Source organism: Penicillium malachiteum, assembly GCF_028827825.1.
Source record: "Penicillium malachiteum strain IBT 17515 chromosome Unknown utg000005l:1.0-9002435.0:326005.0-9005861.0, whole genome shotgun sequence".
Classification (NCBI taxonomy): Eukaryota; Fungi; Ascomycota; class Eurotiomycetes; order Eurotiales; family Aspergillaceae; genus Penicillium; species Penicillium malachiteum.
This window is the reverse complement of record NW_026643099.1, coordinates 6,727,796-6,749,053: the sequence shown is the minus strand read 5'-3', so window position 1 is coordinate 6,749,053 and position 21,258 is coordinate 6,727,796. Positions and strand designations below refer to the sequence as shown.

Sequence of the window (21,258 nt, the reverse complement as noted above, 5' to 3'; positions counted from 1 at the left end):
CCTTGCACTAGTGGCTGACGCAAGATTCTCCTTGAAGAACTAGTGACCCACTGGCGTGCAGATCCCGAAATCTAACCTTGATTTGATACCAAGTTGAATGCAATGCAGAAAATCCACAGTACTGGCGGTGGATGGCCTCCATGCCGATTTCGACTTGATTGAGGTGGTATTTACCAGTGCAACATAAGTCTATGATGGGTCATCGATTCCAAATTCTCCATGTATTCGAGTGGTTGACCTAAATAAGGTCCGGGGACGTCTACCTAGGCTGCATGGTGTGTATGCATACAAGAAGTCACATTTAAATTGCCTTGGACAACTTTCGCTGATCCGCATACACGTACATATGTATGTAATGCGAGAATATTTTTTACTAGGGATAGATTTTTGTTACTAGTAGATAGGATCCACAGTCGAGATTCTTACTATCCACCTGCTGCTTGACCGCAAAGGTCAATAGTAGGCGGAGCTCATTTGCGGTCTCTCAAAAACATTCAGTAGTGTGCCACTTGAAACCTTTTCCCTTCTCCACTTCACTCATTCTCTGTTGTCCTGCTCCTCTCAACTATCCAAAATGACGAATTCGACAAAACTGGTAGCAGTCCTTGGCGCGACAGGTGATATGAATCATGATTTCAGAATTTTCAATGCAAAACATTAACATCATCCAGGTCTCCAGGGCGGTTCAGTTGTGCAGTCCCTACTGGGAAATTCCGCGTTCCAAGTCCGTTGCGTTACCAGAGACGCATCCTCGCCTCGCGCAAAGGCTTTAGTGTCCCATGGTGCCCAAGTGGTTCAAGCTGACACCACTCAACAATCCCAACTAGAGAAATCATTTTCTGGATGCTGGGGACTTTTTGTAAACTACACAGTCATAGTGAGATCGCCTTGGTATCCACCTAGTACCATGACCTCCTACATATTCACATGCTGATATTATCAATAGGGCACAGACCTTGAAGAGGCAGAAAACCTGGGAAGAGCTATCTTCCTTGCTGCGGCTGCGGCCAATATTAAGCATGTTGTTTTCAGTTGCGAGCCTCATTGTGATCGGCTCACCAACGGGAGAGCCACAGTTGACTACCTCGACGGTGAACTAATCCTTCCCAGTGCACTGTGTAACGATTATAATGCTAATACCACTATATTCGAGCCATGCAGTCAAGGCGCGGGTATATGAATGGGTCTATCGCACCCAAACTTTCAACTCAGTGACACCCATTCTGCCTGGGTGGTTTATGGAGAATTTCAGCGATCCCATTATGCAAGGCCTTCTGGGTGGTTTCCCAGAAAAGACAGACAACGACGGCTACTTGATTTGCCGTGCACCATTCTGGGGTGGTGAGGAGCAGGTTCCATGGGTAAACATTGCTGATGACTTCGGAGATTTGGTTCATGGTATATTATTAGACCCAACTCGGTGGAATCATCGGCCTGTCCAAGTCGTGGGCGATCCAATGTCATTTGGAGAAATGGTCCGCATTTTCACTCTCGGTATGTTCTATTCATATTTCTCAAACCAATTTCGGCGTTTTGCTAACTCGTTGCATAAGTTACTGGTAAGAAAGCACGATACAGTCCTTGCAATCCATCTGAAGTCAGAATCGGCGTCCAATACGACAACCTGAAGAACTCCGAGCAAGGTGCCATGTTTACGTACACGCAGGCACGGGATGGCGAATATTTTGGTTATGGCCCGACCGAGAATCGCACAGCCAGCCAGCTCAAAAAAGCCGCCTTTAAGGCTAAAGGAGGCAAGGGTCGGGAAACTCTTTGGACTTTGAGAGAGTATTTTGAACGGGAGTATGTATGAGCATGGAGAATTGATGTATTTTCAAGTTATTACTACATTTAGTACTAGTCGCTCAACAGATGAATTGCTTGGCACTCAAGTGCTAGCCCTTCTAGATCAGCTTCATAGTAGCAAATGCCTCCATGATAGTAAATTGACTTCGCTCAGGTCCTTTTACCTCTGCTATATTGAAGCTTAAAATGCCCCTTTCCAAGGGTCGTTAAAGTAAATTGTGTGGCGTAAAAAGCTCCACCGTGACCAAGGCATCAACCTTGGAAGCCGTTTTGGATATTGCGTCCCGTTGGTTGTCAGGATGGGAATGGACCACCCAGGCTCTGCTACTGCCAAATTTGCATCTTGAAATCATGGTGCAGATGCATCTTCATGATGAAGGAGAGGCAAAACACTGCTAGGATTACTTTAACCCTTGCCGCTCATGCATGAAAATCAATGGCATACTCCGTACCGTGTAACATTCCTTGGGAGTCCCGGCTTCCTCACGTCTATCTTCGGGCCGCGCTTCTACGCGCGTGGCAGTGAGGGAACCTTGGAAACAATGTGCGTGTCTCATGAATGAAGGGATAACCTGACCGCAGAGGCGGAGAACAGATACTGACGTGCCAGCCCATGGCCCGCGTACTGCTGATATAAAGTTTTCAAGTGATTCAAGCGCCTCTTCTTCATGCCCTTGTTTTGTCAAGTTTAAGTTTTCATATTCTGACGAAGAACCCGCGCTGAGTATGGAGAGCGAAGGAAATTTACTTGTTCTTTCCCGGGCATTCGGCAACACCCTCATCATCCAGGGATTTGGTGGTATTTTGGTTGTTTGGGCGTTCCTCCAGTGGATAAAATACTATCGTTCATGGGTACGTCGATAAGATTGTGTCAAAATAATTATAATAATGAACCTGTGGCTAATCTTGCATGGACTAGGTGAACTTGCCTGTGGTTGGTCCGAAGAGTTTCCTAGCAGCTAGGAAGTCCGGCTCGAGGTGGCCAGCAAATAGCGACGAACTTCTGCAGGAGGGATATGTGAAGGTTGGTGACAGAGGATGCCGCAAACTTCTGAATAGCACATACTGATTATAGCCCATAGTATGGTGATGGTGCGTTCCAAGTCCGTACAAATTCCAGATGGACTGTTTGTCTTTGTGAGGATGAGCTGGTCCGCGAATACCAATCGCTCCCTGATGAATACGCCTCGCTTGACGCCGTTAGCACAGATGTGAGTATCGAATTCAGCCTCCTATCATTATTTTCCTGGAGGATACTAAGACTGATGGTCTGAAGCTCTTCCAAACCCACTATACCTGTCCAGGGGTTGCGGATACTCTGAAGCACCTTCCTGTAGCTGTTCTCTCAAAGGCTGTCATTTGGTCCAGAACTCGTACAAGTGGAACAACCTCCACCTATTTCCAGGAACTTGTGAAAGAACAAGAGTTTGGTCTTAAAGCTGAAGTTAAGGTCTCTCCAGATGGTGAATTCTGCCTCTTACCCGCCACTGATGGGAACTTGAGCTAACCTTGGCTCGTTATGGCAGAGTGGACCGACTATCACTGCCAGCCAGTTGCACTAGCCTTGATGCTTCGAATGATCGGTCGAGTTCTTGTGGGATCTCCGCTTTGTCGGGACCCAGAAGCTGTCTCACTTTTCACCAGGTACGGCATCGCCGTGGCTGTCAGTGGCCGTCAAATTGCCTGGTTGCCCGAAATCTTGAAGCCGTAATTAACTCTCATCTTATGTCCTCTCTGAATTATGGTTTTTTTTTCTGACATCCTCTATAGCATACTGGGTCCACGGTTTGCTGCCGCTCGCATGCAAGTTGAGCTGAGCAATCTAATTGTCCAGGATATGAATCGCAATGCCGATGCTAAAGACGATCAATTGGTTCGTGTCCCTGAAACAGACTACCACTCACCTTGTGTATTTGAAATTAACTCTTGCCCCAGACTCTTGCTCAGTGGATGTGGCGATGGGTCCAGAAGGAGGCCCCTGGCGAGTACACTCAAACAGACGTTGCTGGACTACTAGTGTCATCCATATTTGGCTCCGTTCATACTGCTGGATCGGTAACTAAACCATTAGGCTCCATATAGTGCGATGGTACTAACTAGATCAAAGGTCCTCACCAACTGCCTCTACGAGTTCACTGCCCGTCCGGAATACGTTGAAGACCTCCGTGCAGAAGTTGATCAAGCCATCCGTGAGCATGGAGAGGTTGGCCGTGCTGCGATCGAATCGATGACCAAATTGGATAGCTTCATCAAGGAGACTATGCGTCTGAATCCTGTGGGTGAGGGTAAGTTCCTTCGACTATTTATTTTTTTATCCCCAATAATCATCTCGAAGTTGCCAATCTGCTTTAGCATCTGATCGCAAACTGACACACTGCGTAGCTGGGTTGAATCGAGTCATTAAGAAGGATTACACCTTCAAGAATGGATTGAAACTTCCAAAGGGTACCTTTGTGTTCGCCCCTAGCACACAACTCCATATGGACCCTACTCTCTATGAAAACCCCACTGAGTTCGATGGATTTCGTTTTCACAAGCTCGGTCAGGCTTCTGGGAAACCCAACAACTACAAACTGTCCGGTGCTAGCCCCAAGACTCGCCAGTTTGGTGATGGGCGTCACACCTGGTATGCTTCAATTATCTTTCTTTTCGTCAGTTCAAGCACAATTCCTAACATCTCATAGCCCCGGGAAACAACTTGCTGCGGATTTGCTTCGCTTGATCTTGGCCCATGTTCTGCTGAATTTCGACATGCGGCCGTGTGGTGATCCCTCGCACCCACCCTCGTGGGAACGACAAATGTCTCTCAAGCAGCGCACTGCTGGAACAATTGTGAGTGAGAAATAGAAGGCCGTCACATTTCCCCTGTTCTTCATTCATCTTACATGTGTCCCCTGTTGCATTGATGAGTTCATGAGTTCCCCAATATTGTGCTTTATAATATCTTAGATAGCAATGATACTGGTGAAATCTGAGCCAGCTACTCTAGTCTGCGCTGTGACTTTTTCTTCATTCTATCAAATGCAATGCCATAACGTCAGATTGTTGAGCGTGAACTACTGGAAATTTTCAACTCCAATGAATAGCATATCTTATACTCTTAAAGATCTAATTTCAATTCAACTGATGGCAATGTGAACACTGTCTACTGCTTTGCCTCAATCCCAATAAGATGCCATTTGCACTACGGAGACCTTCCAAGGCGAGTCAGCATAGCCGAACTCCATGTCTCAATCTACGCGTAGGCTCCAATAATCTGGCACAGTCGAAATTCAGAAATTCCGCCACATTCTTCGTGAATTTCATCAGATACGGGAACAAGAGCAGGCGATGCAAATTCTGGTGTCATATTCCAGCAGCGAGGCATGCGAATCCGAAATGACCCCTTGCACAAAAAATTACGAACTAGCAAGCAGGCTTACGTGCTGTGTCCAATTCTGAGGGCTAATACCGGTTAGCATTTCCCCCTGCTGATACCTATGGTAGCGGTGACGAGCAAGGCACATCGTGGTTCGCAGATACTCATGCCACATGCCGATCACTCGCCCGTCAAATCGGGCGGCCTAATCGCAGCTTGTGTTGTTGACCTGAAATTCTAACTCCAAAAGTCTCCTCGCGAGAGGAGAAGTTATTTTTTTTTTTGCTTTGCTTTTCATATCCCTTTAGTTCACGCAAAAATGACAATTTCAACCGAGCGCAAGATAATCTCAGTGGTCGGAGCTACCGGTACGCCACTCGTGTTGTCAAAGCATTAGAAGACTCCCAGTCCTTTTGCAACGCTTAAGGTGGCATTTGTTCTAACACATTCCCCCTTCACCAACAGGAAAACAGGGAGGCTCGGTTCTCCGATCCCTTATCCAGAATCCCCAGTTTATTGTGCGATGCCTCACTCGAGATGGTTCGTCGGGCAAAGCAAAGAGTCTGCGTGCGTTGGGAGCAGAAGTCGCGCAAATGGATGGCTTTGATGATGATTCAACTTTGAGTGCGATCTCAGGAAGTTGGGGAATTTTCATTAACAATGACTATGGAAACAATGTAAGAGAGCACATTCAAGTCCCCCAACTAACCCAAAGAGTTCTACAACTGATCATTAGTAGGAGCTTGTCAGAGGTGGTCAATATGATCAAGACTTTGGAAATCGAATTCTCCGCAATGCCGCCGGCGCCGGTATTCGGCATGTTGTGTTCAGCTCCCAGCCATCCGCAGAAGAGCTTACCGATGGCAAAATCCGGACACCGATCTTAGACAGTATGGCCCTTTCTCCCACTATTGCGCATAGTGTGTTGCTTATATGTGCTAACCAACCTGCAATAGTCAAGGCATGGGGCGAAGCCTGGGGCAGAGCGAATCCCGCCTTCACCACCTTCACACCGATCATGTCCTCTTGGTACATGGAAGACTTTCTCATGCCAGCCTTCTACCAGGGATTTGGCGGATTCCCGCTAGATAAGGACCCAGAAGGATATCTCACATTAAGGAGTCCGCTCATCGGCGGCGAGGAAAACGTTCCTTGGATCTGTATAGAAGAGGACTTCGGCGATCTCGTCCACGGAATTTTCTTGAACCCACTCCGTTGGAACCGTCGCACTGTTCAGGCTGTTGGCGATATTAAGTCATGGGCCGGTGTGGTGAACACTTTCTCTCAGGGTATGTCAAGTTCCGGTTCCTATTGTTCATTTTGGTTCATTTCTTTTATTGACATCTGGGGTCCAGTCACCAAGGAACCAGCCCGATTTATCGGATACGAAGATCCAGCTGCATTTCCTGCATTTGACAAGCCTGAGTTAAAGGAATCTCGAGATGTATTCGCATTTTACCAGATGCGCGATGGTGAAATTTTTGGTTGCGGAATTACCGAGTCTCAAACTGCGGCTGCATTGAAGAAAGAAGCTGTTCGCGCAAAGGGTGTTGCTGGTGCGCGTGAGTCTCTGATGAGTTGTGCGGAATGGTTTGCGGATATCTTTCCAAATCACAAGTAGTCTCCTTTCAAATTTTGTCTGAGGCCGACTGGATATTAATGTCTCCACGTTGATCAGAGACTAGACTTCAGCAGACGTGGTCACTGGCGATCAATAGCAAGGACATTTTATTTCGGTAATTCAAGTATTTGAGCGATGTTAATGAGAAATTCTGATTCTCTCATCTATTAGCCAACATTTGAAGTCACATTTACAGAGTTATATGAGATTCGGAGTCTCTCTCCACAGATCTAGAGTACGAGTAAAGACGGTAAACATTGATTCAGCACAGTCCGATTTTCGGGTTCTCCGATGTTATCGGACTTAATTTCTGTCTCGGTGAAATAGGTACCGGACGAGTAATCAGGTCCGCCGCCCCCTCGATGCTCCGAGTTCGCCCCAGTGTGGAGTAAATCATGTGACTTTACTCCGAGAGGGCGGTCGAGCTCTTTGAAAAACATCTGGCCCGGTACCGGTCCGAGGCTCCGAGCTCCGAAGGTCCGAAGCTGATTACCTTATCAGGTTTGATGCCCCAGGTGTCTTCCGAGATTCCATTTTGGTGAGCTCTCACCGCAAGTACATAATCTGGCGTTCAATGATGTTCAAGTTTCCCAGGCGGCTCAGAAGTAAGGAGATCATACATGTTGAAATATACGACAAAGGAGACCTCTCCGCGTCCCTGTACATGAGCGAATTCCAAGGTTCTAAGTTTCAACAGACCCGCCGCCCGGCGCTCATTCTGCTATGTGGGGCCACGAAATATATGTATCACATCAATCCTTGCTTCAAACTTGAACAAATGTTGGAGTTCAGCTTGATCTTGAAGCGCTTGAACCTCTGAACACGTATGTTGGTACGTTCAATGTGACATGTACTACACTGACTACATCATAGACTCACTGGCAACTGCTTATTGCCCCGTAGCTGTAGAGGACCCCCCGACAACTGGAGCGCTGGAGGGCTACACTCAAGTCACGGTGCTAGCACAACCTTGGAACCCGCATTGGTAATGAGTAGGTAGGTACTAGTAGCACCTACAAATTACAGCACCTGGGCAGTATCCATCATCACAGTACTTGAGCATACGGAGTAGTACGTGTACTCGGCATGTTGTCACCGACCAATCGATGTAAGAAGCAGATAACTGTACTATGAACTCAATATCTGGTTCTGGCCCAACAGCGGTCTGTGATCACATTCAGATTCGCGGGCTAGCTCGCCCGAGGCAGCGGTAGGAGTCTATGCGCCCCGTCTACCCAGATGGCTCCGAGTCCCTTGCACCGTACAGTGCCAGTGCCTAGCCCTGGAGGTGAGCATTGGATTGACTCTACAACTTGAACCGGGCGCACCATGTAGGTGGTGAAAGCATCATGCGATCTTGAAAACGTTCAGCTGAACTTTTAGTACTTATCTCTTTCAAAGTGGAACCGCGAAAATCGCCACGCCACTCCAACGAACTTCGATGTATTGATTGACTATACTGGGATTGTGTCCTACTCGAACACAGCACTCTCACAACACCACCAGTCCACCATCTTACACCTATCTTCCATTCAATCATGACCGGCCAGACGGGAAAGTACGTGGGCCGACTAAATAATAAAGTCGTGCTCATCGTGGGAGGAACTTCTGGCATTGGTTATTGCATCGCAGAGGCCGCACTCGAACACAACGCAATTGTCACTGTGGCCGGATCCAATGCTCTGAAACTGGAGAGAGCATTATCTCAACTGAAGTCGTCTTACCCATCGCAAACTACCGGCTCACAACTACGGGGTGTGCTTATTGACCTCGCCGATGCTGAAAACCTCGAAGCCAACGTACAGGATGTACTTCGGACCGCTGCCGATGGTGACAAGATAAACCACCTCATTATCACCGCGGCAGATATGATGCCTCCACCTCCTCCGCTGGCCAAGATCACTGTCCACAGTCTTGAGCGCACTAGCACTATTCGCTACACGGCACCGTTGATATTTGCCAAGTATCTCCCACAATTTATGGACAAAGACTCTGGGAACTCGTTCACCCTCACCAGTGGCACTCATGGCCATAAGCCCGATCCAGACTGGGCTCCCATCGCTGCTTATTGTGGAGCTGTGGAGTCAATGATGAAGGGTCTGGCTATTGACTTGAAACCACTTCGTGTGAATGTGGTATCGCCAGGAGCCATCATGACAGAGGTGGTGCGAGATATTTTGGGCCCTCACTACGATATGGCTATTCAAATGGCAAAGGAAAAGTCCTTGGTCGGTGGCGCTGGAACGCCAGAGAGTGTGGCACAGGCCTACCTGTATTTGATGAAGGATAGTTTCATTACTGGGACTGTGTTAGAAACTAATGGTGGTATGCTGCTAGCCTGAGGTGTATCCAGGAGTGTCTAATACATAGTTCATGCGTCGATCCACGGGTTCTCTGATGAAAACCGGGCCGTTCCGTGCCAAGTCAATGAAATTCTTTGCTTCTCCGCGGCAATTGAATAATTCATCGTAGAATGCTAGACATAATTCATGATCTCATTTTAACGTAGTATCCTCGTTTTTGGGCCCACCCGTGTGAATATCGTAGCACGCTATGATGACCAGCCACTAAGAGGAACGGGCGTCCGCCAGCTCATTCCTGTACTATATCCAAGAATCCTTGCATTTCACACACGGCCTAGCATGGCATGCCAAAACGCAATACCACCATAGCGTATGTAGTTCACTCAAGACGAGGCGGGGTATTCACGATCAGAGCTCTATCTGTTACACCAATACGAAACGTCACTGAGAAAAAACCAGCGGTCAGGAATTTATGTTAGTGGCGGAGCTGAGCCGCTTCGGAGGTGCAGAACTGTTAGGTTCTCATCAGGCAAGGGCTCTCTAGTGGAGGTAGTGGACACCCTAGGACCCGCAGTGGTACTTTGAGAAGCCGCGCGCGTCGGTTTCAAGGTTCATCTTCGGAAGTCTTTATATCCCAATGGAATTGCGTCCACATCCGGCATATCCCGTTTGATTGTCTTGGTGCTTTATCAAATTTTCTTCGTGTCACTATCTCGCGCGCAGAATGACTATTAAACAAACTCAGAACCCGACCGTCCAGGCGACTTTGGTGAAAGGAGACTCGCCTGGCGCTTTGTCTAACGCGTACGATGTGCTCAGTCGATACTATCTATTCGCAGACAGTAATCAAAAGGCTTGGTGGGAGAAGACCGGCTGTCTGCTGGACAAGATTTTGGCCTCGGCGGGATACAGCCTTGCCCGTCGACTTGAGGCTCTTACCTTTTTCAGTCAAGTCTTGATTCCATCACTGGGCGCCTATCCAAATGAGTTTCGGAGCGCAATCACTCGCAGTGGCCTGCCCCTAGAGTTTAGTGTCAACTACCAACAGAAGGGTGGGGTGGATCCGGTAGTCCGAATTGGATATGAGCCTGTCGGTGCAGAGTTTGGAACGAAAAAAGATCCCTATAATCAAACCGCAATCACCGATCTCTTGAATACACTCGACAAGCAGAACATACCTGAATATGATGGATGGCTGTTTCGATACTTTTTGGAAGCGCATACTTTGAACGCCGCCGACAAGGAGCTCTTGAAAAAGAAGAAGATTGAGGGAAGCGAACTCACTTCTCAGGCTGCGTTTGGATTCGACCTGAAAGAGAATGCAGTGTCTGTCAAGGGCTATACATTCCCTGCTATGAAATGCACCATCAATGGAAAAGGATTCGGCGATGTGATTGCTGAGTCTATCAAGCCCCTGACAGCAAAGATGGGACCGATTCCCTCGTTTGATATGGTGAACTCTTACTTGGAAGAGACAAACGGGTACAGTCAGTTTGCGTTCTGGTCCTTTGACTGTGCAGAATCTGGCTCGTCTCGACTCAAGCTTTACAGCTCCCATAACAGTGTTGTGTGGTCTAAGGTAGAGGAGATATGGACGCTCGGTGGCCGGGCCAAATCCCCTGTCGTTCAAGAGGGTCTCAAATATCTGAAAGAATTGTGGCAGTTGACAAAGCTGTCAGAGGGGCAGCGAGACTTCAGCGGTGGCTTTGACGACGGCCAAGACTCTACTGCTAGCCCGATGGTGTGGAACTACGAGATGAAGAAGGGCGAGGAAACTCCGCTCACAAAATTCTACTTTCCTATTCACGGAGAGAGCGACAAGAATGTCATCACTGGCCTGGCAGAGTTCTTATGTCGAATTGGACTTTCTAAGTTTGGTGGAAACTATGAGGCAACAGTGCAACACTACTTGTAAGCATTCCCCTTTTTTACTTTCTTCGCCTTTTACCATGGTGTACATCTGTACTGACTATAGCAGCCCCGAGAGAGATTTGACTCAAACCGCCCGCCTTACATCGTGGATTTCTTTTGCGTATACAGAGAAGACAGGTGTTTACTTGAGCGTCTACTATCATTCCTCGGATGACTATCCATGGCTGGACCTGGAGAAGAAGGAGCGACTTGAAAAGGCTTGAATTCTAGAATGATCATTTTTGTGAACGGAATATGCTTTAGTTAGGATCGTATTCAATTCATTCTAGTATTAGGCGAAATACGCAAATTTCCGACCGAAGATATAGGCTTTCTCACCTTGTAATTGAGTTGTTTTGAAGTCAGGCTAAGACGATAGTTCCCTCCATTCTTCTACTGTATCTTCCAACCCTACAATGACATCTTCACAGAGTCCACTGACAGCAGATCAGATGCCCACTCAGCTAGCCATGGACATGAATGTAATGCGTGACGTCGTCAGCTTCGAACACCGGGTAGTGAAAACCCCGTGCGTCACAATCTTCCCTACTATCGTCAAAGGGTCAACGGAGGTATTTACGTGCAGAACGGTAAAGTGGCACATTCCTGTCTTGTACCCTTTCTCCTTGCGTGGTGCGCAGGACTCAGAATGTCGGTCAGTGTATGTACTTCCCTAGGTCCCCACCTGGTCTTCAAACATTGGACTCAGAGTCGGGTTTTCAATAAATAGATTTCTTCCTCACATATTTCCAATATCAGCACCAAATTCAGTGTCAATCCAGCTTGAATCAACTCCTCTAGCCATCCCACAAAGCCATCATGACATTGGCGGTCAACCATTCCCCATTACCAGGGAAGACCAAGGGCACTTTCGGGTCCATGCATACAACTTCAGTATTGCCGTCCTTTGCCATCAAAGATGCTGCGGAGCAGATCTGGTGGGATAAAACAGCACCACTCTTGTCAAAGGTGCTGGAGTCCGCTGAGTACAGCATCCAAGACCAGTATCTGTATATGATGCTGTACAGGACTGTCCTGCTTCCACGGCTCGGTCCGCATCCGCATACTTGGGACTCCTTCATAACCTACTCCGGTATCCCAGTCGAGTTCAGTATCAACTTCCAGAACCATGGGCCTCCCACAGCTCGTATTGGGTGGGAACCTGTGAGCCACGAGTCAGCCACTGATGCAGACCCCCTCAATCTTACTACCATCAATTGTGCCATCACTACAATGAGCCAGCTTAATCTTAAGGGTTTCGATACTAAGCTCTTGAATCATATGATCAAAGCTCTCACCTCGACCACCGAAGAGGCCTCTGCTGTTGGGCGTGAGCAATTGTACATGCTCAGAATGAAGAACCAAGTATCATTTGGACTGGACTTGAAAGGCGGAGAAGTCTCTGTTAAATGTTACTTGTATCCATCTTTGAAATCACATCTGACTGGTCAATCATTCCGGAAAATCGTGGACAGTGCCGTGGAATCTCTCGGCAGTCAGGTTTCCTATCCTGCGTTGGGCACGATCCACGAGTACCTCGAAGGGGCAGGGATGTACAACCGGTACTCTTTCATTGGAATAGACTGCACCACTATGTCAAAGTCTCGACTCAAGATATATAACACAGTTCAAGATGTCACATGGGCGAAGCTTCGGGACGTATGGACTTTGGGTGGTCGCTTTGAATCTCATGCCACCACACAACGCGGACTGGAGTTTGTTGAGAAATTCTGGAGACTTCTCACTCTGGAAAAAGTACGTGATTTTAAGTCTACCTGTTTTTCTACTCTGATTTGCTGACTGTTTAATCCAGGACAATATGGCCGTTGGTATTTGGAACTACGAGCTGGCGCCTGGTTCTACTGATTTCCCTAACCCTAAGTATTACTTCATCATGCATGGCATGAGCGACATGGAGAATGCTCAGGCGATTGTGAAGCTCTACGAGTATCTTGGGTGGAATGAAAAGGCCGCAACATTTATCGACTCGGTGAAAGGTTACTTGTAAGTCGAATTCCTTGTCCCTTGGCTCTTATCTGTACCTTGGCTAACCTATTCCACACCTTAGTCCTACTTTTGAATCTGGAGTGACGTCCAACCTCATTCAATATGTTTCCTTGGCTTATTCGGAGAAGACTGGGGTTTACCTGAGTGTTTACTTCCACAGCTCGCTCTAGTGTTTATATCAAGGATGGAGCTTCTGCCGTGGCGGCAGTATCGTTGAGAGTTTACAAATGATCGCTGGCATGAAAAATGTGAAAGCTGGGCTCTCATGTTCATCTAGATTCAAGTTATATGGAACACTGTGTGGGATATGAATAGTCGATCAAAGTAGAAGTCACCCTGGAATTTCATCTCCATTCAGACATTCCCCTGGGTGTTTGAAGGCCAATTACCTAGTCCTGGTGGTCGGAGTGGAATATGCCTTGATGTAGAACTTAACAAAAAGATATATCAAAGGAAATAGATAAGAGCTTGCCACAACCAGGGGGAAGGCCCCGCCGTAGGTATCCAGACATGGGACTGTAGTCATTCCTTCGTGTTTGTTGGACGCATTACCACCCCTGCTAGATATGCCCCATGGCGGGTGTTTCGGAGTGTTGAACATATCTCCAGCTGTGTTAAATGGTGCTTTATAGTTCAATAGGACGTAAAATGAAGCAATCATAAGGCCCAATATGAACTGAACAATTTGGATGCGGGTCAATGCACGCTTGAACCATTGCGGAATGTGTAGTCCGGCTGTCTGGAGAGTAAAATAAGAATACTAAAATGGAAGCGAATCACTTGTCAGTACAGCATACATATGGGCTTCCTCAAGTTGAAAGATAGTTGAAATTTGGGGATAGATTTACCATCAAAGTATGTACACCCGCATTCATCATAGCTCCCGGCGGAGCCATCGGAGATTCATTTCTCAACCCCGTCCATCCGATTAGGACGACACCGGCATGATGGAAGGTTTGTAATGTTGAACTTGTCTTCCCTCGTGCGAGAATGATGAGTGTATCTACAATCTCGTAGAACTTGCTCATATAGAAGATCCAGTAGATGTATATTAGACCTTCCGATGGTATCTGTGTCTTATTCAATACTGGGAAAAGATTTTGAGTCAGTTGCAGCGTTCATCCAGATGTGAAATCGATGCTATGATTATTGGGGTTGGTGAAAAGATATAGCTCACTCCTATAAGATGTCGAATCAAATTGACAAACAAACTCTGCACAGGCAGAGTAACTGGGTTCAAGTCCTGATTTCGCGGAAACCCAGTGTCGATAGTGTGTGTGAATCATTCCACCAAGACACCAGGCTGAGAATAAGGCAAGCGAGGCATTATGGACTAGCATCAGAGCTTTGAAAAGTAGGGTTTTTGTCAAGGCCCATGGCCTATATTGATTAGTAGCATTGTACTGGTTCAGAAAATGGACTGTAGCCACATATATCGCGACAAAGGTGAGAACGAAGTCAAGACTCATAGAAATGTGGTACAATGTAGCGTTCACATTGAATGGGTAGAAGAAGTTCCCTGCCGCCGTATTCTCAAGTCCAGACGGGGTATGCAAAGGTGGCTGTGGGGGGATCTTGAAAATATCAAGGGTCGGGAGAGTGAGTCCGACCGAGCTGGAGGAGTTGAAAATATCCATGATAGCAGCCCAGAGTCGCCGCTTGGAGTCTGTTCCGAGTTTCAAGTTCAATGGATGTATGTAGCAGGGTTTCTGTGCGATCCAAGATTTCTAGTGTCCCGAAAAATGAGAGTGTCAATTTATAGATCAAGTAGCTTCACAAGACTTGGAATTGTTCATGGATTGTATCAAATCCCACATAGATTCGGGCAAGAAAACCCAGAAGGATCTATGAAGAAACTTTGGCCAAGCGACGCCAATCACTTTGGAAAGTAGCTGAACTGTGCGACACGTTCGTGATGCTTATTGGCTACAAGGGGAATGAAGAAGCTCTATCTGCTGGCACTTTTATAGCTAGATGCGCCACATAGTTGTGATTCACCGATCACACGGCTGAAAAAAAGCAATTATCTTGTATTTGTGTCTTGCCGTCTTGTGACGATTATCTAAAGGGTGGATAAATGCGGGGATCTATGTGATAAGATTGATGTTCTGCATGAAACCCCGAAATGGAAATAAACACGGAGTGAAGCATCACCTATACTCCATGGTTCGTTGGATTGTCTGATGAAAAGAAGCAAGTTTGTGGAATAAAATTCAGTCACATCTGAAGTTGGCTCGAGCGTTTATTCATGTAAAAAGTCAATCAATCTAGATCAATCCCAACACTGCCAAGGTGAGGATTAATATCCAAATGCTTCAAGTAATAGAGTGCTTTAGAAAGCAAATCCAGAACTACTTAGTACTTCTGAAATGAGAGATTTGGTCTTTTTGCATAATAAGTCACATGCTTCTTTATTGACTCGTTATTGAGTCAGTGAGCCTGGGCAAGGGAAGGGCTCTCTAAGATGATTTCAAATCGGCCTGAATTCTGACATATAGAGTTTGTGACCAGGCACTGTAAAGCGCCATGCTTTGAAGGTGCGAGTCTGATTACGCTGCGTGATAGAGTTTCTGACCTTCAGCTTCCTGAAAGCTGTGTGATAATGTGCATGGCTGAGCTGAACATTTTGAAGATTTTCAGGTATTCGTCCTTCTATTTCAGCCTTCAGCTGTATTTTCCGTCTCTCCCCTTACAATATCATGACATTTGTGGAAAAGTTTGTCGTGTCTCATGAGTCGCCCAATTTTCCTACGAGATGCCACTTGATAAGGTAGCTGATCAATGCCCGAATCGCATAAATATCCCCTTGTATGTCCTGCATACTGATGTATATGCTAGTGGGTTTACAAGAGAGTTCAGTCGAAACGAGACAAGTTCCTATCAATATGGAGCAACCTGATTCGAAGTTGAAAGATCGCCTACCCCATGGAGGACGAGATATTGCCTCTTCGTTACATGATCCTCCACCGCGGAATGTCCGGCGTTCAAACAGTCCCATTTTCCTTTCGCTCAACGTACGGAACACGTTCGCACTTGTCGTGATTCCCATAGCGGCACTTATCAGTGTTCCTTGGGTTCCTACTCACAAGAGAACCCTTTGGTTTGGGCTTGCCTATGCTTACTTGAGATCTTTTTCCATTGTTACTGGTAAGCTGTCTTGTACAATCCTTTGATTTTCATGAATGTGTGATAATGAAAGCTTGTTTAACGATCAGGTTATCATCGACTGTGGGCGCACAGAACATACAAGGCTAGCACAGCACTGAGACTACTTTTTGCCCTATTTGGTGCTGGCGCCGGGCAAGACCACATACAAAAGTGGGCCCGCGATCACCGCGCCCATCATCGTTACGTTGACACTGTGCAAGATCCTTATAACATCAAAAATGGGTTCTTTTATGCTCATATGGGCTGGATAATATTCGAAAATAATAAAACCTCGAAGACTGGCCGTGTGGATATCAGCGATCTGAAATCCGATCGCATAGTACAATGGCAGAGACGGAACTTTGTGCTCCTATTCGCTATTATGGGGTACGCTGTTCCTGCTATTCTTTGTGGACTTTCACACGGAGACTTCATCGGAGGCTTTGTTTATGCAGGCTGTATATTCACTGCTCTACAACAGCAACTTACATTCTGCGTTAATTCTGTGGCTCATTGGATTGGTGATCAACCTTATACTTCGACTAAGTCAGCGCGACAAATCCCCTGGGCGGCTGCTGTTCTCCTGAATGGGGAAGGCTATCATAACTTCCACCATGAGTTCCCAACGGACTTCCGGACAGGAATTCAATGGTACGATATCGATCCAGGGAAGTGGTTGATTTCATTGTATGCTATTCTCGGGCTTGCTAGCAACCTGAAGCGCTTCCCGCAGAACGAGATTCAGAAGACAATGTTACAGAGGAAGTGGGAGAAATTGGAAAAAGAGGGAGAAGCTGTGGACTGGGGTATCCCACTTGACAAGCTACCGGTTTGGAGTTTGCTCAAGTATGCAAGCGAGACTAGAACGGGCCAGAATTTGATTTTGATCAGAGGAGCTGTCCATGATATTTCTACATTTGTGGCTGAGCACCCCGGGGGATCGACAATCATCTCAGGGGCAATAGGGAAGGATGCAACAGAAATGTTTGAGGGAGGGGTGTATGGTCATTCTAATGCTGCTTCCAACCTGCTAGATAGGATGAGGATAGCTGTGATAGGTGATTGACATAATTGAGAAAAGGTGAAAGACACTGCCTGGTACCTCCTAGCCCCTGGGCAGATCTGCTAGTATAGGTGTACGAGGATGCCATTATCGAGCAGTTGAATATCACGGTTTACAGCTTGGAATACCTCTGGCTCGGAACCTTGGAATGGTTGACAAGGTCTTATTTGACAGCCTCAATACTAGTAGTTTACCATAATACGATTCAGCATTACGTGAGAAAATCGCATATAATTGGTGGTTTCCAAGGCTGCCTTCTTGCGAAATAATTGTCATATACTGAATAACTGTATACCGAGCTTTCCAAATCTCCATATGGCCAGTGGAAGAAGAAAGACAAAATATAATCGTGGAACGAAATAATAGACCTAATGAGTCGCCTTAGGATAGTATCTCTCACGTCACATATCTCTCAATTTAGGGTAAAGTGTTATAAGGTTAAAGTTTGTATATCATGATAAAATTATACCACTTCTAGCTCTCCTCCTAGCCTCCACTCCTGATATACGATCTCTCCTTTGTTGCTATTTCTTTCTTTCAGAAGTTAAATGGATAAATAATATCACTCAAGCTGTTTTCGGGGCTTCCAGGGTCTCTCCTCGGATATTATGACCGGCCGTGAGTAAAAAAGTATCATATTATATGATATTATATCAACTTTATCCATGTTTGTAGTGACAGGTAAATAATGGCGGTGCTTGTAGAAACGAAAGTCAGGAGCCAGAATGTCGAGATTGATGATTGTATTTGACACTCTTTCATGCGATTTTGATGCTCAGGAGGCGTTGTATATAGCTCAAGGCTTGAGGGCACTGGCCAAAGGCTCTCCAGCAAACCATGTAGAGCAACTTCCAAGTCAGCTGATTGATGCTTCATATCATCATTCAAGCAGATGAATTTTGTAGGGCATTGTCTTGTCGAATCAAGTTTGTCCATTGTACTTTCAAAGTCGTCTCCCAGCATGTGAAAGGTCACGTCAGTTGCCATCTTCAATTCGTATCCCTGCGTCGAGTGCGAACTGCTATTACTCGGGTCACAGTTTTTATTTTCCAAACGACACAACGTTGATAGAAAATACGGTCGATTAAGTAGATAATCGAAGTAAGCAAAGCTGACTTGAACATCTCTTGGGTGGCGAAATTTGTGAGCGGAGTTCTGTTGAAACTCACGTTTGAATATCTCTTTCAATTCAGTGAAGGTTTGCTTCTTGATCATATGTGGCATATGAGCCGGGACCCTTCGAAGATGTTGAGAAAGGTTAAATCGCCCGTTGAATGCCTTGATCACAGATCTGATCGCCTCGGAAACCAAATCGTGATCATTCGGGCATTGCGAGAAGGCGTCTAATAGTACAGCAATTTTGATCCGAGTTGTGGTGTCCAATTCTAGTTCGGACTCTTGATCTGTTCTGTTGGATGGGTTCAGATCGCTGAGAATGGGATGCTGTGATGATTGCAGCAACTTGAAACCGGAACCAATTTGATCATTGGCTGAGGGGTTGCTTTCTGCAATAATATTGCCCAGCAACATCTGTAGGGTCTCCGCTTGCGCTTCATCTGAGTCACATGCTGCGGAAAGAAATACTTTGCCAGTTAGAGGCTCAGGTGCTATTTCGTTACAGTCATTACCCACCAAGGGGGAGTTACTAGCCCGTCTGTGTGTTGAGTCATTGCCATCCTCGTCTCGGTGTTTATTCTGAGACCAGTATTCTGGGTATGCATCGTCACCCAATGGAACCGGGTGAGAAAGATAAATCTTTTGCGATCCAGATGGCCCGACGAAATCCTCTGGCTCGACAGGTGCTCCAAGGAATACGTCGTCATTGAAGTAGAGAAAATAATCACTCAAACCAGCGATCCGGTCCAAATTACTCTCAATTGCAGAAGAGGAGAAGACAGGCAAATCTGAGGAATTCTCGAAGATTTCTGAGTGTGTGACGATCTTCACACGAGGATCATCCCGATCTAACCAGGATGGAACCTGGCCATTCGTCACAATATATATTTGGTGGATCCAGGGTGCATATTTCTCGAGGGAGCGGATGGAATATCGTAATTCATCATTGTCACGATAGTGATTCTCATCGGAAGCACCATCGTCATTCTCAACGCTCATAGAAGGTGCAGCTTTTGAATTTCGACTTGATCCATCAGATTCTTGGATCCAACGCTGATACCAAAAATCTCTCTCAACCTTCCATTCAGGGTCAGATCCGTTGACCCAGGTATAGACTGCATCAATGGGGCCAAGATCTAGGTGCAAGGATGGCTTTACATGTCCAATGTTGTCGACATGAACCTGTGGCCTGCAGAACCCATATGGGAGATGTATTGACGCGGTAAGAAGAAGGGGAAGTTGAGGTTTGTGATCGAATAGCATCGTAGCATGATCTTGTCACCCAAGTGTTTTTGCAAGTGTTTTAACGGCTCATATCGCCGAAGGCCCAAGGTAAGAATTGGGAGTTCAAGTCAGAATGTTGAAGCTTGTGATCCCGTGACCGGAAGAACATAGTTCGTCTAGTAACGTTCAAAATGCGGCCATGGTTTGAGTTGCGACTAAATTTCGGAATATGAGACGCCACACTAACTTAGAATAAAGGTGAAAAAACACAAACAGCATATCATCATACAAGCTTCTATTGGGTTCCATGGTTCCGCGCGACCTAGTAGATTAGCAAGTGAAGTTGAGGTTCGCTGACAATAGAGTTCGTTCCAAGATTTCCAGAAGCGGCTCATCGACCCTAAACCTTGGAAACCTGGGGAAGCTCGGGAAACGGTTTTTCAGATTTCTAGTTTGGCTAGACATCACGAGTCTAATTCGCCCAGAATTTGAATCTAGCCTCATTATTGGCCGGTCGGGATCTCAGTTCAACGACAGTACTATCACACGATACTAGCCGGGAAGAGCTACCAGATGCTTGTTATTGGTCTTGGGGAAATCTAGACACTCATCACCTGGGCAGTGAACTGTCGATGATGAAGAGGCTTTGGGGCGACTAAATCACTGGTCAACCCAAAGAACTTCCCTTCGTGATTGATTTTGGAAAGACATATTTTACACGATTGACTCCCAGATGTGCCTCGGGCATTCAGAGCCAGCTTTTTCTCTACCCAGCACAAAGTCTTCACCAGCAAACATTGAAAGAGAACTTGAAGTTATCAAAAGCATTTAAATATGAAGTTGAAATTTCTTCTTGCAATATTTGCATTCTCCGGCGTTTTGGCCGCCAATGAATCCTCGGATGAGGATAATTATTTTGTTGCTAGAGCAACTACATGTTATTGCTGTTCCGGCTTCGTTGTGAAGAACATCGCCGGCACTCGATGTGGTAGTGGTAAGTAAATAGCTCCCTTTGAACGCCAACCTTTTGCTAATAGCTGTTCTAGGCGGAAGTTGCGATAGTAGCGACACGCTTTGTTGTCAGAAAGGTGCGATTGTGTATCCACCAGTGGTGAGTTAGATCTCTCTCTTGGCTTCCTTAAATTTTGGACATCTGGATCGATGCTGATACAACCAACATTGTAGAACTCTCAGAACAACAGCGCCATTGTCTGTAAGGGCTGAAGAGATTGTAGCTCTATCGAGTATAATGGGTTGATCAAGGAGTGAAAACTTTGAATTGTTTCTTGATTTTGTCAAATCGATCACAACGGGGGCTTGGAACTGGAAGGTATCTCAAGAAAACCGACAAATAGTTTATAATCCTCATATTTTACAAGCACGTCTTGGATAGTATTCTTCTCTATTCCTCAAATCAAAAATCTTACTAGTTAACTATCAATTTACTGCTTCATGCTTCTGATTTGTTCCTAGGCAATCATGGTTCTCGTGTTGGATTTACGGAAACTCCGGGTAGAGCCAGGTGATCAAACCAAACCTTTAGTTTGCCCCATTTCTCCGAGATAATTTTATTGAATACATAGGTACTTTGCTCGCCTGCAACTGATCATTCTTGGATTTCGATGATGCAAATCCCGGAAATCCCAGCAATATAGCCGGATCCATCCGACGCTATGCTGACTTCTAACCCCCGCAAGGAATA

General features: G+C 46.2%; 9 protein-coding genes across 9 annotated transcripts; 7 read left to right on the top strand and 2 right to left on the bottom strand.

Moving 5' to 3' along the window:
* Window positions 1-574: 574 nt before the first annotated feature.
* Window positions 575-4,653, top strand: N7483_012500 (Cytochrome P450; the record flags this gene model as incomplete). The annotated part of the gene is made up of 15 exons (XM_057095927.1): window positions 575-617; window positions 672-877; window positions 947-1,118; window positions 1,162-1,494; window positions 1,554-1,803; window positions 2,454-2,658; window positions 2,726-2,830; window positions 2,889-3,017; window positions 3,083-3,269; window positions 3,333-3,513; window positions 3,577-3,679; window positions 3,742-3,861; window positions 3,914-4,091; window positions 4,189-4,432; window positions 4,491-4,653. The coding sequence occupies 15 exons, from the start codon at window positions 575-577 to the stop codon at window positions 4,651-4,653; spliced, it is 2,619 nt and encodes an 872-aa protein (XP_056941898.1).
* An 830-nt stretch (window positions 4,654-5,483) lies between these two features.
* On the top strand, window positions 5,484-6,785 carry N7483_012499 (NmrA/HSCARG family protein; the record flags this gene model as incomplete). Its single annotated transcript, XM_057095926.1, has 5 exons — window positions 5,484-5,532; window positions 5,630-5,841; window positions 5,904-6,054; window positions 6,121-6,453; window positions 6,520-6,785. 5 exons carry the CDS (start codon window positions 5,484-5,486, stop codon window positions 6,783-6,785), a joined length of 1,011 nt encoding a protein of 336 aa, XP_056941897.1.
* Window positions 6,786-8,323: 1,538 nt separating this feature from the next.
* On the top strand, window positions 8,324-9,127 carry N7483_012498 (SDR family NAD(P)-dependent oxidoreductase; the record flags this gene model as incomplete). Its single annotated transcript, XM_057095925.1, has 1 exon — window positions 8,324-9,127. One exon carries the CDS (start codon window positions 8,324-8,326, stop codon window positions 9,125-9,127), a length of 804 nt encoding a protein of 267 aa, XP_056941896.1.
* Window positions 9,128-9,812: 685 nt separating this feature from the next.
* Window positions 9,813-11,003, top strand: N7483_012497 (Aromatic prenyltransferase DMATS type; the record flags this gene model as incomplete). The annotated part of the gene is made up of 1 exon (XM_057095924.1): window positions 9,813-11,003. The coding sequence occupies one exon, from the start codon at window positions 9,813-9,815 to the stop codon at window positions 11,001-11,003; it is 1,191 nt and encodes a 396-aa protein (XP_056941895.1).
* An 815-nt stretch (window positions 11,004-11,818) lies between these two features.
* Window positions 11,819-13,176, top strand: N7483_012496 (Aromatic prenyltransferase DMATS type; the record flags this gene model as incomplete). The annotated part of the gene is made up of 3 exons (XM_057095923.1): window positions 11,819-12,754; window positions 12,813-13,003; window positions 13,068-13,176. The coding sequence occupies 3 exons, from the start codon at window positions 11,819-11,821 to the stop codon at window positions 13,174-13,176; spliced, it is 1,236 nt and encodes a 411-aa protein (XP_056941894.1).
* A 948-nt stretch (window positions 13,177-14,124) lies between these two features.
* N7483_012495 (uncharacterized protein) lies at window positions 14,125-14,643 on the bottom strand (the record flags this gene model as incomplete). The annotated part of the gene is made up of 1 exon (XM_057095922.1): window positions 14,125-14,643. The coding sequence occupies one exon, from the start codon at window positions 14,641-14,643 to the stop codon at window positions 14,125-14,127; it is 519 nt and encodes a 172-aa protein (XP_056941893.1).
* Window positions 14,644-15,891: 1,248 nt separating this feature from the next.
* N7483_012494 (acyl-CoA desaturase) lies at window positions 15,892-17,219 on the top strand (the record flags this gene model as incomplete). The annotated part of the gene is made up of 2 exons (XM_057095921.1): window positions 15,892-16,153; window positions 16,222-17,219. The coding sequence occupies 2 exons, from the start codon at window positions 15,892-15,894 to the stop codon at window positions 17,217-17,219; spliced, it is 1,260 nt and encodes a 419-aa protein (XP_056941892.1).
* Window positions 17,220-17,864: 645 nt separating this feature from the next.
* Window positions 17,865-19,595, bottom strand: N7483_012493 (stealth family protein; the record flags this gene model as incomplete). Its single annotated transcript, XM_057095920.1, has 1 exon — window positions 17,865-19,595. One exon carries the CDS (start codon window positions 19,593-19,595, stop codon window positions 17,865-17,867), a length of 1,731 nt encoding a protein of 576 aa, XP_056941891.1.
* A 795-nt stretch (window positions 19,596-20,390) lies between these two features.
* N7483_012492 (uncharacterized protein) lies at window positions 20,391-20,780 on the top strand (the record flags this gene model as incomplete). Its single annotated transcript, XM_057095919.1, has 3 exons — window positions 20,391-20,550; window positions 20,603-20,667; window positions 20,742-20,780. 3 exons carry the CDS (start codon window positions 20,391-20,393, stop codon window positions 20,778-20,780), a joined length of 264 nt encoding a protein of 87 aa, XP_056941890.1.
* Window positions 20,781-21,258: the final 478 nt, after the last annotated feature.